The sequence below is a fragment of the Lissotriton vulgaris genome, chromosome 2_1, assembly GCF_964263255.1.
Source record: "Lissotriton vulgaris chromosome 2_1, aLisVul1.2, whole genome shotgun sequence".
In the NCBI taxonomy this organism is placed as follows: Eukaryota; Metazoa; Chordata; class Amphibia; order Caudata; family Salamandridae; genus Lissotriton; species Lissotriton vulgaris.
In genome coordinates this window covers 281,267,984-281,285,217 of record NC_141687.1, presented here as the reverse complement: position 1 = coordinate 281,285,217, position 17,234 = coordinate 281,267,984, and the positions used below count along the sequence as shown (strand labels likewise).

At 41.7% G+C, this 17,234-nt stretch overlaps 1 protein-coding gene across 1 annotated transcript in view; it reads left to right on the top strand.

The window, feature by feature from the left end:
• BRIP1 (BRCA1 interacting DNA helicase 1) overlaps positions 1-17,234 on the top strand; it is a 1,426,214-nt gene that overhangs the window by 188,107 nt on the left and 1,220,873 nt on the right. The window contains exon 5 of the mRNA XM_086954933.1: positions 7,266-7,393. Within this exon, the coding sequence (XP_086811059.1) occupies positions 7,266-7,393 (128 nt within the window). The remainder of the gene's footprint in view (positions 1-7,265; positions 7,394-17,234) is intronic.

The following is a 17,234-nucleotide window of genomic DNA, read 5'->3' as shown; positions in this document are numbered from 1 at the left end:
ATATATTTTTATGTTCCTTCAACATAGACAACTAAATAGGATATAGTCTTTAGCTTTCAACAAACATTTCATATTTGAAATAAGCCAGCCGAACCACATATAATCTACAAAAATATATAAAAGTGATGTACGCTTTGTCCGAATTTTGACATGCTCTAGAGACAATGGGTACTCACAAACATTTTCCAAGGGGCCACAGGTTTTGTCTGTGAAGTGACCGAGGGCAGCATTGATGCCAGCCGGGTAGAGGTTCGGCGGTATGGAGTTGGCATTAGGGTGGGTGTAGGTGAAGTGAAGCATAATTGCCTAATGTGAAACCAGAATCCCTGGGATTAATCTCAGCTTCCGCACTGTATTAAATTGTGTGACGTTAGGCAATTGTTTTATTTCACTTTCCCTCCTTTTTCTTCATTATCACAAATAAGAGGGCCTCAAAATTAATTTTTTAAGGAGGTGCATTGTACAAAACCTTCTCCTGTGTTTGATTTAATAAAATATAATGCTGTTAATTTATAATAGGAAGCCAGGTCACCCAAAGAGTGCACATAACAACTGATTTGCCTCTTTAGTTCACCATTGGTATTATTGTCAGGGTGGAGGGAAGAAATAAAGTTTATAAATTCACATTTGAAAACCATCAAATTAATACTGGCCAATGCACTGATCTAGTCTGATAAACTAAGGTTAAAAGGTTCTGCAGGTAAATTAAATACACTTTTTGAATTTTGAAGAGACAATCCTATATTTACACTTTTGCTGCACGATGTCTTTAAAAATAAAGATGTTCTTAAAGTTGAGCAGTGAAGGACTCCCATCAGAATCCAGGGGGAGGGGTAAATGAGCACAAGACATACATGAATGTCCGGTTCAACACACTGGTCACAGCCATTCTCTGTGTCCAGTATACCACACATTAACCTTCTTGGAACTTCTAAAGGACATGCACAGTAGGCTGTGGAGGAAAGGTTGTTAATTGCAGGGTGTACACTCAGAGTCCACATGCCAGGGCCAAATGTACAAGGCATGGCACCAAATATGTAGCCTGCTACATACCTTTTTTTTTCGGAGTTTTATACAGCGCACACTTGACCTGAAGGCATCAGATATAAGGCGCTTTACATGAGCACCATTTGCCTTACACAAGGACACATGAATTTTTGTTAGGCACGGGGAGATTAAGTGATTTTCCCAGAATCACAGGATGTTGAGCGTCATTGCCGAAACTCCAACCCGGTTTACCAGATTTGAGGTTGTCTGCCTTGTTAGACCACATCCTCTATCCTTTGCCAGTTCATGCCTGCAGAATAGAACAGGTACTCACAGATAAGGCTGTTTGCAGTGGCCACTGGGCAAAGGACATGGCCTTCACCCATGTATTGCGCACTAACATCCTGTGCCAAGAGCTAAAGCTGCTATGCAGGGTCTTTGGCCATCGCCAGCATGCACTAATCCCATGTCTTGACCAAAGGCGATACCCTGTGACCAGTCACTTTGTCTCTCGATTCACTGTGCATGGCCTTTGACAATGTGAAGTGGCCACTGAACACACAATACCATTTTGTTTCTGACCCAGAACCTATCTTTTGCTGTGTTCCCCAAAGTTCATTCCTGTTCACTCCTGGGTTCTAATTTATGTATTGAACCACTGCGAGACTGTTTAAAAAATGTGAGTGTCACAATCCACCGATATGCGAATGGCTCCCAAATTAATCAGAAAATCTTCTGTTATGATGTTTGTGTTCTGAAAACTTGCCTTTCAAAATTTCAAACTGTGGGCCTAATTATGATGTCTGTCGAAATGCCTCCGACCGAGATGGTAGATTTGAACTCCATCTTCCGCATTAGGATGACGGCGGTCGGAGTTTAAACCGGTGGGGGAATCCGACTCGGTTCTGATGGGCTCAAGGACCGAGAGTAGCCTGCCTCACGGTGCAGGGATTTGTACAAACTTCCCTTTTCAATATGAGCTTGTGTAATTTCAGCCCGCCGCACCAACTCCCATTGAAGAATGAAAGTTTGCGACCTCACCATTTGCGGCCCCATCCTAATGGGGTTGTCGGAACCGCCCACCTAAGGTCGAGCAGTTCCTTCCCTGAAACGGTGTCGGTGGGAGGCATCTCCAACCGACATCGTATTTTAGAGCCTGTATGTCAAACAACTTTGTTAAACTTAACCCTAGCAAGATAGAGTTCATTTTTTTTTGCCTCTACCATAATTCTAGATGTAACCACAAATGGCTATTGTGACTGCACTTTTCTCCCTTTTGCCTCACTCTCACCAATGAAAGTAAGCCTATGGCATCTGGCAAGACCGACTCCTTTCCATGAAACTACACATTAAAATAAGTGAGAGCTAATCTCCTCTCCTGAAAAAAACAATAGCCCCTGCTCCAACCTAAAGGCTTTTGCATAGTCATCCAGGGTCTCTTCATTACAGGGCTGGTTTACGGCTACTCAATTCTGACAAGTGTCTACACGTTCGCCTTGATTCCCTGGGAGCTTTGTTGAACTATGTTGCAAGACTCATTTCTGGGGCTAAGAGATTTGACCACATCACACCTATTTATTATGAATTACATTGGCTTCTAGTTGAAGCGAAAACTAAATGCAAACGTGTTGCATCATGTTCAAATCTACTTGTGCAAAAACAAGCTTCCTTCTTGTTAGCTGCCTTAATAATCTTAAGAGGATCTAAAACCCTCAGGAGCAAGGAGATCTTTAGACTTGAAACCAATAATTTAACATCCCTCTCAGTTGCCACCCAGGCATTCTTCTGTGCGGCTCCAACCTTCTGGAACGAACTCTCTTCCCAAAGACCTCTGATGTCTTGAGGACCTTTTTCCAACCCTCAGAAAACAAAAAAACTACCTGTTTAAACTCTGTTTTGACTTATAACCACCTTTCCCTATTCTTATTTTCCTCCTGATCCTACTTAACTTGTCCCAACACTAACTCTTTCCATCTGTCCTTGCCTTGCTCCTCTCCAACTGCTTTCACTGTTCTCTCTGTCTCTAACTCCCCTTCCACCTGGATATTTCATTTATTCCTTTGCTGCTGAATGTAATGCAAGTTGTAACCAATTGTTTTTGTCTCTTTGTTCTTGTTCAGATCCAGATCCCTGTCTATTGTTCCTAATGTAAAGCTCACTGATGCCTATCTAAGCTAGAGTTGCGGTATATAAAAATGTGAAGTAAAGAAAATAAATAATGTGTCCCCGTGCCTCAAAACCTAATACACGTAGGGTCTGCGAACTGTAGGCAAAGGTCATGCTCAGTGTCCATGGGCCTCCAAAACCCAAAGTTAACAGCGTCTGATCATGTATAGCGATTACTAGAATCAAGCCATGTTTTCTGACCACACCCTTCATCCCTTCCTTAAGTCTCCAAACCTACAGAGCATGGCCTTCAACAGTGGGCTGCACCTATTCCCTTGCCACAGTAGACTCCGAGCACAGCCAAAGGCGTTGTGGAGTGTGCACTTGGAACAGGACATGGACAACAAACGCACTCTGCGCCCAGCCACCTGTCCTCAGTGGCCACTTTGGGACTGAGTATTTAAAAAATATTAGTAAGTTCACAAACCTTTAAAATAGGTTTGTGTGCCTGATATAAGGTGAGGCAGTTTTTTTTATAAATGCCTTTTGCAGTTTACAAGCGGCAATTGTAGTTAATAATTAGCTGTAGTTCTGCAGCAAAAAGACTATTTTTTTTAATCCTTCTCAGTAACCTTGTGCGCAGTGAGCAGTGGTACTGGAACATTTTTTCGAGGAGGAGGGTTAGCCAAGTGACATTAGCTGAATTAAATCATATAAGTTTTGAAAAAGAAGGTAATCTAATGTTATCTTTTGGGAGTGGTAGGTCTTGCAGAAGTGAAAAATGTAGGAGTTTTTCACTACCAAGATATGTAAAACTTAAAAGTACATGTAAAACTTTTTAAATACACTGCACCCTGCCCTCTGGGCTGTTCAGGGTCTACCGTAGGGGTGACCGCTATGTATTAAAATGGATGGTGTGTCCATGTTACTCTCTAGAAAGGTTTGTAGACTATTAGCCGACATTTCGGAATACGCAACATATCCTGTTGAAACTGTGTTGTGTGTTTCATTGCTCATCCAAGGGGACTCGAGGGTAAACTATATTTTTTACGAACGATCTGTTCACCAGGGTGGATGATGATTATATTGAAACTGTTGCATATGTAAGGCTTTTGCTGCTCTCGCTAAAAAAAAATTAAATAAAAATATTTTGAAATAAAAAAGGATGGTTTGGGCATGGCAAAAGGTTTATTTTGCCAGGTCGAAATGCCAGTATAAAACTGCACACATAGACTGCAGGGCTACCTAAGTGGGTGGCATTATCAAAGTAATATTAATATTGTTCTTGTTTTCTTTCATTTATATGCTATAAATTGGATAATGCCTTGCAATTGGGTATGGAACAACTCTCACCCATATGTACAATTATCAACCAATAGCCGCATGGGCAGCGTTACTTGTGATATGGATATATACAAACATTGTATTGTATTCATTCATGTCTACATATCGATGGAAAGCAGATTATTGCAAAAATGTTGCAGACAAATATCTCGAATTTATTGTGAAATGTAAAATTAGAATTATTAAAAAAAATATTGGTAGGCACAATAAGTGCTGCAGGCCCACTAGTAGCATTTCATTTATAGGCCAGAGGTATATGTAGCACAACTTTACGAGGGGCTTACAGTAAAATAAATATGCCAGTTGGGTGTAAACTAATTCTTTCATGGTAAAGGGAGAGAGCACAAGCACTGTAGCACTGATTAGTAGAAGACGGGCTGCTGATAACTGCCCCATAAATGCACAGTCCCAATACCAACAGAAACGAGATCAGCAAAATAGGAAGGGAGAAGGCAAAAGGTTTGGGGGAAGACCGCCATAAGGCTGGCAGGTCTAAAATTATCATACCACAATCTTTAGTTCTCCTCATATTCCAGCTTTGAGAGTCCAGAGGGGCCCCATTTTAAAACATGTCTAATCTTTATAAAGGCAAACAGAAAATGTATGTTTGCATTTGAGTGTGATAAGTCACCTTTCATCCTCCTCAATGCCCAGCGTGAGGGCCACTAAAGCTACAAAATATCATCAATTTGCAGCTAGATGTAAAGATAGATTTAAAGAATAAAAGAATATGCAATGGGCTGTAAGAAATATTGTCTGATTAGTTATAAGGCTGCAAAGGCTGCTCAGAAAAAAAACTCCTCAGAGATTGGGCCCATTACCATTAATTGTCTATTCCACCCCCCCCCCCCCCCCCCCCCCCGAAGTGTCTCTAAGCCTGGGAGTGCTGCAACACCCCTACTTCCAGCGCCACTGCTTAGTATGTGTTTGTTGGTTACCTATTTGTGTGTGCTTCCCTTCATTTTGGACTGCAGGAGATGATATGAGCCCACAGCAGTTCATTTCTACCTGCACTAGTCGTTCATTGAGGATGTTGTCGTCTGTCCATTCCCTCACAAGAACCATAATTACTGTAGCTATTACAATCAGCAGTAGGCACAGTAGTATTTGTACTCTTTTAGTCAAGACACCCAGGCTACTGTCAGCTGCCTGTGATGTTATTCTTTGTGCCAAAGGATGTGGGGTAAGAAGGGCTGCTGACAACTGCCCCATGTCCTGAGTTGTATGCATATGTCTTGTGTAGAGGATCCATGAGAGGGTGGTCATTTGCTTGCCTTGTCTAGTCTTGCATAATGACATGGGATGCAGTTGTATCAAAATCTTCTTCCACCCACTCTTTGGCCTGGTCTGACTGTAGACAAGGTCCTCTCCTCCCCACCCTTGCCTAAAGTCCAGGGATTGGATGACTAAGGGCCATATCTAATGTTTGGGGGAATGGATACTCCGTCACAAAAGTGGTGGATCTTCCATTAACAGTCATTACAAACAAACCATAGCCTATGGCAGGTGTAATACAGCGAACTCCATATGTGCCACGTTTTGACAGAGTATTCCCTTTGCCCATCTCGAAATAAGTCCCTAAGTCTTATAACTCCCTGGTTGGGGGGGAAAGAGGGTCTTGCCCCATCAATGCTCACCACAGCCACCATCATACATAAGCACACCTACCATTGTACACCAAAACAACTACTACCATACACCAACCATCAAGGATCCAGAGAACCAGTATTTACCTGTGGTTTACGGTGTCACTCTAAGAACATTCACCGTCATGTATCATTTTACAAACTTACAAACATAATCAATGAATCCCTCAAATATATATTATTTTAAACTTTGACAAATAATAAGAGGTTTGAGAGTTAAGGTTGACTTAATACAAAGGGGTTGTGATAGGAGATGAAGGTAGAACGTTAACTTGTTAAGTTCTACACTTTTTTTAGTTTTTGTGATGGCCAGTTATAGTTGTTGCTACCACTTTTTCCCTAACGCACCCCAAACCATTCTTCTTTATTTCATAGATTGACTGTGGGTTGGATGCCGTGATGCTAAATACCATAACCCGTCGGTTACAGTAGCTTTAATTTTTCATGTCTCAAACATAACTTCCTTAACATCGCGATCCACATAATGATGTGATTTATTTGTCAATCATGGTTACTGCCTCAAAACCTACAAGTGGTTACGGTTACTTTAATAAGGGTGGCAGTTTCTGACTGACTTCTTGCAGTTTGTGAACTTTATGTGAATAAGATCTTATGTGGTTATAGAATCATGTATAGTTCGACTCCCCATCAGTAAAATGTTTTTCCCTCCCTAATTGTCATCAGCCACACGTATGCGATTCCGCATTCTGGGTCTCAGCCCCTTCACATTTGAAGGTGGTGGAAATCATGTGATGTTATTTAGAAAAGTGTGGTCCTCTGTAAACAGAATGCGGGTCATTTTATGTACCTTTACCATGTATGTGAAATTGTGCACCTAGCATGCAGTTTTCTTTTGATTGACGTTTAGAATTTGCATTTGTGGTGCCCCCTAGTGACATGAGGTCTTACCTGACACTTTCAGACAGGCTTGGCTTTGGAATCTGTAGCCCTGCACACTACTTTGAGACCTCCAGTCGTGCTCTACTGTTGTAAGTGTGGTCCAACGTAGAGGCTTTAGCATTGTGTACGGTAGTGTTGACTAAAATTCTAGAGCTTTCTGAAACCGTCCAACATAACGCGGGTCTACTTCACAGGTGTAGTTCCAACAAATGCACCCTAGTGTTGTGCTGCTTCAATAAGATTACTGACTGTGACCTCACTTGTACTTTATTTCTGTTTCAGATGCAAGTGGCACAAAGCCTACTCTAGCTTCCAAATTATTTGCCAAGAAACAGTCCTGTGACGGACATGGCGATGATGATTTTCAAATGGACCGCAAAAGAATCCGTCCATTAGACACGGAGCAGGAGGTAAGGAAAATATGTTGGCTGAGAAGTAGAGGTGAAACGAGGCTGCCAAATCTAGGGTCATTTTTCAGTGTACTGCGAATTAGCTGGGTCATGTCACAGGCATTAGACCCTTTTATATGCTCATATTTCAGCTGTTGGTTGCACATGAGTTCACTGTTGCAGCATACAATGGACTGCCACCAAGACGGATGACCCAAGCGAGCTGCTGTACCTTGCATGCTTGCGGCCTCAATCCCTGCCTGCTAGTTTGCTTAGTCCTTCTTTCAAAACAATTTGCCTTGAAGCAAAAGCCCCCTTTTGCCCGTGGCACTTTCCTATTATGTTAAAAGTTGAAAGAGGGCCTTTGAGTCAGTCACCCTGTCGCCCCTGTTGACTTGCTAGCTAGAGAGCCGTCCTTAGTGTTTTTACAGAAATGATTTTCCAAACAAGGAACTGCAAACGGTGTGTTCCGCTCTTGTCCACTCAGGGCAGTTCCTGGTGTGTTGTGGGTTCTATGTGCACTTTCCTTTATTTTATAAGTGCACTTACTTGAAGGTGAGGAGGCAGTTAGTAACACAGGGGGCATAGAGCTGGCTCCTAGTGGGAGCCGCCCCCAACACACACCTCTTGTTAAAATGCAGGATTTCGTGGTCGCCATTTTGGACAACAGAAGTCCTAGGACTACTGAACGAAAAGAAGACCAGCATCGAAAAGTCTCCAGTTCCAAAGCAGCATTCACTAAAAAAAGAAGCCTATTTCAGACACAGAAGAAACGACGTAGAAGGGAAAAGGCAGCACCATCAACACCAATAACCATTTAAATAAGTATTTGCAAAGCTAATAGGTCTGCCATGGGAAGCTAGGGCAATAGTGTTTTTTTATTGGGAACATGTTCCACAAAAAATACAAATGATGGAAAAATGCATGCTTTCGTGCCGTCTAAACATAGGCGTGCAATAACATTTTTACAATTAGAAATCCTTTTTAGTTTCAATGCATATCACAGGAAACGGTTCTTTTTATTGGAGCAAAGAAGAAGTACTGTTGGAAAGGAATTATTGTAACCTAAAGACATAGTTTAGATACACAAGTATAACTAAAAATGATTAGAAATCAAACGGGAAAAGCATTATCAGGCCCACTGTACAATTATTTATAGTTGCATATAAAATGTGATCAGTGAAAAATGCCACCAGGCACCGTTCAGATTGAGCCTTAGGGCTGAAGTGGACTGACCCATTGCCCCATGTTGTCTACTGTTGAGAGTTAAAGGAAAATATGAATGAGAGTTGGGCAGACCAATGGGCAAAGAGGGCTGACCCAAAGCACCTCCGTTTATCTAGGACCAAGGTTCAAAGACACTTTAGTCGAATAATTTCGTATCCATAAAAGCACAAAGACACGACAACAACAAACAAGTTAAAAACCATAGGACCATACAGTATACAATGATTGTTATGTTCGTAAAAATTCATTAATAGGTGATATAAAAGCTAAGGGATTACACATCGTTTGAAGTGCTCGAACTACAATTCTCAAAAAAGTGCCTGTGCGAAAGACCAACTCTTCATCATCCAGGATAAGTAATCTCAAGATAGCGTTTTCCAAGCTGATGGGGATATGCTTTTTAAAATACGGAGTTAGGAACCTCTTAATATACTTTGAGTAATATTTACAAAAGAACACAAAGTGTAAAATAGATTGGCCACTCTGTCGATCACACGGGCAAGGTGTGTAATCAAGATCAGAGTGGTGACCAAGGGGAAAACATAAAAGAAATTGAATAGTGCCAGCCCTTAAACGTAACAAAAGGCCCCTCTCCAATGGCTCATCGGGAAGGTAATGTAATTAGCCAGCGGGTGTACAGCATTTTCAATAGTCATATATCTATGAACAAGGGATTTTTTAGATTCCTTTTTGAACCTTTCTGCTCTTTACAGCGAATAGAGCGCGCTCCTGAGCTCACTTTTGTTTGCAGCCATTGCTGTTCTAGGATCTGATTAAATTCTTCCCTTATTAATGCTGTAAAGGCTCTGATACACCCCTGACAGCCATGGTATGTCCTTCCCTTTCGCGCATCCTATACAGTCACTGATAATCTCTCTCGTTTGTGATGTGTCCTGGTTTTTCCAGACCGTTAACCAGAAAAGGGCAGGGCGGGCCGTAATAAAATCTTCGATAAAATGTAAGTTAAGTTCCTTATGGCAGGTATATTGTGGTGTGGAGATTGGGACGCCTAATAACTTCCTGCAAAATCTATTCTCTTCCTGTTGGATGCAAGTGCTATTTATAAATATATGAATGTATTTTCTTATTTAGCAAACACAAGATGATGGACGGAGTGCTGAAACTATCCAACCATTCCCCCCAGTCATGGATCTGGGCTTAATTCATCGTTCTTTTGCTCACTATGCCCCTCCCCCCAGTTTGGACTCAGCCCAATGCAAATCTGCATTGACCCTGCTCCTCATGGAACCGTCCAGACCGTACCGCCAGACCAGGAGCTCCCTGGTCCGGGAGTAAACATCCTAAGACCGGTTTCGGGGTATCACCCCTCATCAGCCATGCTAGCTGGAATCCAGTGGCACAGGGAGCAAGGGACCCACGTCTGGGCATACCCTTGGCCACTCAGGGCAAACATATCAAACACAGCAGATGATGGAAGGAGTACTGAAACTTTCAACCACTCACCCCCAGTCTGTCCGTTCTTTTTGCATTTGTCGCCCGAAGTGGAAAGAGTATGCCCAGATGTGGGTCTCTTGCTTATCATGCTACTAGAATCAAGCTGCCTGGCTGATGAGAGGTGATACCCCAAAACCGGTCCTAGGATGCTTACTTCCCCATCTTATTCTTTTTAAATGTCTACTACTAAGAGTTTTCCCTCTATTGCAGTGTTTTTATAGCCACCCAAACGCATATTGCTTAATTTTGAGAACTGATTTAATAAGTATGATGCTGTGTATAGTGTTTATTGGGTCATAGTCGGTCAATGGGCGACACTTGCACTACTCTCCCTGTGTGTCTGTCTGCCATTGAATGACACTTTGGAGGCAGATAAAGGCCCCTGTGGTGCTCTACATCAAAGGGAGTCCTTTATTATTCTCTGAACTCGGGCTGCTCAGGAAGAGCTTCCTGATCAGCCTGAGTCTTTTGTTTTGGTTCAGTGTAATGACGAGCAGCAGGCAGGGCGCACAGACGTCATTACAGTAAATTGAAATTAAAACAAGCCCATTGGCTCGTTTTAGTTTCTCTGCATCAGTGTTCAGGGGGCATATCTCAACCCCCTGAGCACTGTTTAGTGAATCCCTGCTTGGGGATCACCATAGGAGAGCATTCATCAAGCAGGGATCCACCCACTAGACACTAGGGATTTTGGGGAGCTCCCCCTTGGGCAAGGACGTGTGCTCCCCCAGCACCTTACAAAATCAGACTTTCTGCCCCCACTGGGGGGCGAATGGGGATATTTACCCCCGATCTGCACCCCTCTCCTCCCTGGGAGTCAAAGTCCACTAAATATAGGGGTGGGGGCAGCCCTTCATGGGCATAGTCATGCCCTCACTCCACAAAACAATTATTAACAGCCTGTCTGCCACCCAGGATAACCCCCAATCTGCCCCCTTGGGGCAGAAAGCCCACTAGATATCAGGGATTTTTTTTTAATATAGGGGTGGGGCGGCCCTTCATGGACATGATCATGTCCCCACCCCAAAAACAAGGCAGACAGTCTTTCTACCCCTGGAGCGTGGATGGGGTAATTACCCCCAATCAGCTCCCTCCAGTGAGGCAGAAAGCCCACTAGACACAACAGATTATTTCTTTTTTTTAAATATAGGTGTGGCTGCTGCTCATCATGGGCATGGTCATGCTCCCATCCCCAAACAAAGCATGCTGACAGTTTTTCTGCCCCCACCCCAGGGGCAGATGGTGGTCATTACCCCCAAATCTGCTCCCTTATGGCGGGGGGCAAAAAGCATACTAGACTCACAGTTACCACCTTTGCTAAAAAATGGTATGTTTTGAGTGGAAAAATGTGATGTGTCCACGTTACGTTTGAGCCATTTCCTGTTGCAATGGTGAATGGCTGCACATTTTGGGCTTGGGTAGGCTGCCATCTGCAAAAAACTAACTGGCAGCCCCAGACAGTTCTGAAGAGTAGACACTCGGGGAAGTCCAGGGTGTTATGCTTCGTGTGGATCCCACAGCATTTTCTTCCCCACAATGCCCTGCAATCCTCAAACTTTGACTAAAAACACACATTTTCCTCTAATTTCTGTGAGGAAAACGTCTGCAATCTGTGGGGAGCCAAAAATGTCCTACCACCTTGTGAGATCCCACATGTCTTCCTATAAGAACAGTACCACACTTGTGTGAGTAGGCCAAGAGACCACTACATAAAAGGCCCTAAAGGGCTAAATGGAGAGATCAGCAATAGGGATAGCTGTGGAATTTGGGCCGTGCTCAGCCACCACCCATGAAAACCTACCAACTGCAGACATTTTTGAGAACTAGAGGCTTCCAGGGTGGTGTGCCTTGCATGGATCCCACAAAGATTTCTTACCCACAACTAAAACATTGCCCGAAATCACACATTTTACTTATGTGGGTTAACACTGGGTGGTAGGAATTTCATGGCTTCCTGCAGATTCCAGAAGATTCCATCACAGAAATGTAAGGAAAATGTGTGTTTTTTCACCCACAATGGGTGTGTGTGTAAGAGCCATGCAAGCCATACACTCCTGGCTGTCGGTTTGTTAAAAATGTGCAGGTTTGTGAGGTTTCCATAGGTGCCGGCCGAGCTGGAGCCCAAAACCCACAGCTACCACCTTTAATAAAAATGGGTCACTTTTGAGTGGAAAAATGTGATGTGTCCATGTTGTGTTTTGGGCCGTATCCTGTTCCGGGCACTGGGCCTATCCACACAAGTGAGTTACCATTTTTATCACAAGACCTGGGGAAATGCTTGGTGGGAGGAAGTTTGTGGCTCCCCGCAGATTCCAGAACTTTCCATCAGATACATTTGTGGAAAATGTGTTTTTCTTTTAGTCAAGGTTTGCAAGGGAATCTGGATAATAAAACCAGGTGTCTTGTTTTCAAAGATTTACAGGTTTTCTAGGTTTCCCAAGATGCCGACTGATCTAGGGCCTTAAAGCCACAGGTATCCACTTTGGGGGAAAAGGGTCAGTTTTCAGTAGAAAAATGTGATGCGTCCATTTTGTGTTTTGGCATGATTCCTGTCGCAGGTAGTAGGCATACCCACACAAGTGGAGTACCATTTTTATCAGAAGACATGTGGGAGCATAGAATAGTAGAACATGTGTTATTCCCAATAGGATTTCACTGCAATTACACCTTCCAAATGTAAGCCATTGTGTAAGAAAGAAGACATTTTGAAAAATACCCTCCAAATCATATGCTAGCAAGGCTACCTTGAAATTCAGAGATGTACAAATAACCACTGCTCTTAAACTTCATATCTTGTGACAATTTCAGAAATACATAGGTTTCCTTGAAGCCCATTTTTCACCTGACATATTTCACCGTATGAATTGGTCTATATGCAACACTGGCAGTTATTGTTTTTCTGTTAAAACTCCCAGGCAATTTAGGAAATCTTTTGGCTTGATGTTTCCCCCAATGCCTGGCCTGCAGGGTGGAGTAGTTAAAAATCTTGGTGTCAAATTTGATGGCCATCTTTCCTTTCCACCATAAATTGATTTTGCGGTGGGCTCTTGCTTTGGTCTGTAGCACATTCTGAAAAAGTGAGATCTATCCTGAGCTTGGTTCACCAACAGTTAAAGTCCTTAACAAATCAAAGTTGAGACGATCTGAAAAAATGTTTGCATTTTCTCATTCTCAGCCAGAAAATCAGCCATTCAGGCACTCATCACTTCTAGGGTGGATTATGTGAACACTTTGGCCCTGATTCACAAAGGTAATTTGAGACGAAGGTCTAACTTTACGACTTTTGGTATTTACAAAGGGCATTTACTATTTGTAAATGCCCTTTTTGAATACCAAAAGTTGGTGTTTACGACTTTCGGTATTCACAAAAGGCATTTATGTGTAGTAAATGAACTTTGTGAATACCGAAAGTCATAAAGTTAGACTTCTGTCTCATTTTATTGTTGTTATTCGGGCCCTTTGTATGTGGGCCTACCGAAAATACTTGGTCAGTAGACTCCAGGTGGTCCAGAATACTGCAGCCCACATCCTTCCCAACTGGCCATTGAGAACACATGTGCCCCCTCATTCCAGTGAGGAAGAGGATCCTGTTTAAAGCGCGGGCCTGGTTCATAAAGTGCTTCATCACACGGGCCAGGCTGCCTGGGTGCCAGAATCAACATTTACCTCTGCTATAGAAACCTGCATTTCACCAACATTCTACTGGCAAAGGTACCCAAGATATGTTGTGACATAGCAGATGGGCGTGCTTTCACCATGTTCAAAAAAAGACTGAAGACATGGCTCTTTGTTCAAGATTAGTGGTCTTGCCTGTTATTTGAATGCTGGGACAATCTTAGGAGTAGCTGTGTGCTGTATAAATCTCACTACATTTTATTTCTGTACTTGGTACTCAATGAAAAACCATTGTATGCGCAGTTCAGTTGTTGGCTCTGGCTCTGTTCTTGGAGAACCTACAAACCCTACATAGCCCACAACCAGAAAGGTCTAGCGGACATAAGGGTATAATGCTTTTGTAAATTGGTCACGTGACATAAAGTTACAGATGAAAGAGTCACTAATGGCCCTTTTTTTCCAACTCATTTTCTATATTTTGTTATTTCAACACCTTGTGTCTTTGGGAAAACCTTGAGGGATGTACACAAATGACACCTAGCTGAATTCGGAATTGGGTCTACTTTTCAGAAATTTATAGCATTTCTGGATCCCCCATAGGTTTCACACTGGTTTTCCCCACAAACTGGAAGTAGGTTGAGAGGACAGAAAATAGGAAAAATGGACTGCCTCTTTGAAAAATGCAAAAACAGTGGTAAAAAAATGTGGCTTTTTTTATTCAGCTCTGCATATTCCTGAAAGCTGGTGACTTTAGCTCAGGAAACTGTTTTTTGATTAGGTTTTTAGGAAAAAAGCAGACACTTATATCCAGAGCACTTTTTTTCCCTATTTTTACCCAAAAACTCAAAAGTATTCATACTCGCAGGTGCTTTCTCCTCAAATGGCTGACTCTGCCTTTCCACATTTCTCCAGTGGATGATGTTACTAACTTCCACAAAATTAACAAAAAAGGAGCCAAAGAGATCAGCATCAAAGCCATACTCTTATGAAATGTCAACATTTTAATTCTCTGTTTCCAAAGTCTCAAGTCAGACTAAGTTTGCATTTAAAGCCAGTGAGGAGGACAACAGAAACTTCTTGTCTCTGTCGTGAATAGGCAATTCGAATCTCCATGCAAAACTTTCAGAGCACCACCCAAAATGGAGATTGGACCCTGTGGGCAATATGCCAAATCTCTGCAATTGTTAAAAGGGCTGCTAACTTTTAGGTCTCTACGTTTGAGTTGTCGGAAGGTTGATGAAACAATCTGTGGAAATGCTGCTTAAAAAAATGATTTTCACGAAATTCTCAAGTGGTTGTTGTAACTTCATTTCAGAACATTAATGCAGGTAAAGACATGCAATATTCATTGGCATATGGCTACAGTTATAGGCTCTCTAAAAGGTTGTCATTTCAAGGGACACTTCTCAATCTTTAAGCCCAACAGAAAATCTTGTATCTTCCTTTTGTGAGCTGATTTCTCTTTGGATCTCAAGTGGATGAATGAAGACAGAGGTGAAAACCTTAAAATCAGAGGACCTGAAATCAAGATGTCTTGAAACAAAGGAAAAGACAACAACAGTTACATCAATCTCAAGAATAGTAGCAGAAATATTGTATTCGGCACCCAGGATCTTTAGGAGAAAGGAGAATCATCGCCCTTCTACAGCTACAGGGCAGGTGCTTCCTCTGAAACAATGACGTCCTTGTCTAGCCGAGGCTTTTCAGGATCCTGGTGAAAGAGATTATTTACAATTATTTATCAACATAAGCTAACTTGAGACAAGTGAATGTGTTCAATATTGTCTTGCATAGCGTCAGGTTCGACTGTTCTCAACTCAACATGCCACCTGGGGTGTTGCGCCGGACACATAAAATTTCCTCTCCTTCCCTTTGCCCCCCTATTATTTCCCCATATGCCATTTCCTACAATTTTTAACAATTTCCCGTTCAGTTACAAATCATCGTAAACTTTTTGTATTCATTTACATTTTAAAAATTAATTTTAAGTAAAATAAATAAGGTTCTCGTGCTTGTAACCCCATTTTTTTATTTAAGATCTGTATAGTGCTGGGATGTGAAAGAAATACACTTCATAGCGCTACTCACCCTAACTTTAACCCCAAACTACAGCAGTTACTAAATTGTTTGTATTTAAATAAAATTTACATTAATTACTTTTCCCACCGCATTCTATCACAATTGATTTAACTGAAATCAAATTAAAATAAAGTACATTTTATTACATTGTTTTATTAACATTATATTAATTTATATGCACTGGCCCTAACCCTAAATTATGTACCATATGTTACTCTTACCCAAAATTAATGCTAGTCCTGTCACACTAATTGTTGTTTAATATTGGTTTCATTTTAATTCAGATTTTATTTATTTCATTACTTGAAACTTATTACCAGATATTGATTGCCAAAATTGCTCTCACTCCACAGAGTAAAACCGAATAAAATAAAGTCAAATAAAATGACTGGAAACACTTCTGTAAGTCAAGTCCTGCTCTCCAAACGCCCCTTTCCCCAGAGTAATTACACTGTATTAAAAAATATTTGCATTGGAGGCTGCATTCTCCTTCCCTAAAGGCCTTCCTTGTTTTGCTGCATAAGATCTACAAAAGACATAGCTGTTGAGAATCCTAAGATGGCAGAATTTCCTTAGCAGAATTACAGCAGGCGGTCTAGACTTTTTGCCTGGAGCGCTCACCTGCTTTGATTCCTCATGGCGCATGCACACTTCCACTGACTCCAGTCTCAGAGAGTAGTGTCTCTCTGACGCTTTTGATACACTAAAGAGATTTCAGCTGGAAATTCCCAGTTTTCTAGTCCCTCCTCTCAGCATTCCAGTGTGCAATCCGCGGGTTAATCCCCTTTTTCTTGTAAGCGTTTTTTCCCTCTAGTTCATGGATAATTTTATTTAGAAGGAAGATTATGAGGTAATTTCTGGAGAAAATTCAATTGCTTCACCATGGGCCAGTCAGCATTGAAAAAAAATATTCTTGACAAGTCAGTGGTTTAACAGTTATTAAGAAAATGATAAGACTTACCAGTTACAGACTTATCAGAGACTTCCGAGGCACCTACCCTGAGCCACTTAAAATTCCTATGCATAAGGATACATTATAATAGTTTTTTCTGAGAATATTCAACAAGGATTAGAAGGTTTTTAAAAAAACTGTGAGAAGAAAGACTCCTATTGTCAAACCTACAAGAGAGAAGCAGGTTCTCAGAAAGATATAGGTATAACTTGGCATATATAGGAAAAAATCAAACGTCTATACCTATTGAGTAGATTGTATAGTTACAAGTTCGCATGTTAGAAGTATATATGTAGAAAGAAAATTGTTAAGGGAATGAATGAATTAGCACGTCATCATATCTGTTTATAAATGCAGAGAATTCTGTACCAGTTCAGCAAGCTGAGTGATTGAGCAAATAGTGCAGAAGTAATATAGACTAAGATAGCAGTGCAAGGACTTCTGAGGCAGTCTCTCTTTCTATCCCCCTTTGTGTAAACATAGTGATAGAGAGTATTCTTTTCACATGTGGCCTTAGGAGGAAGTTGCCATCTG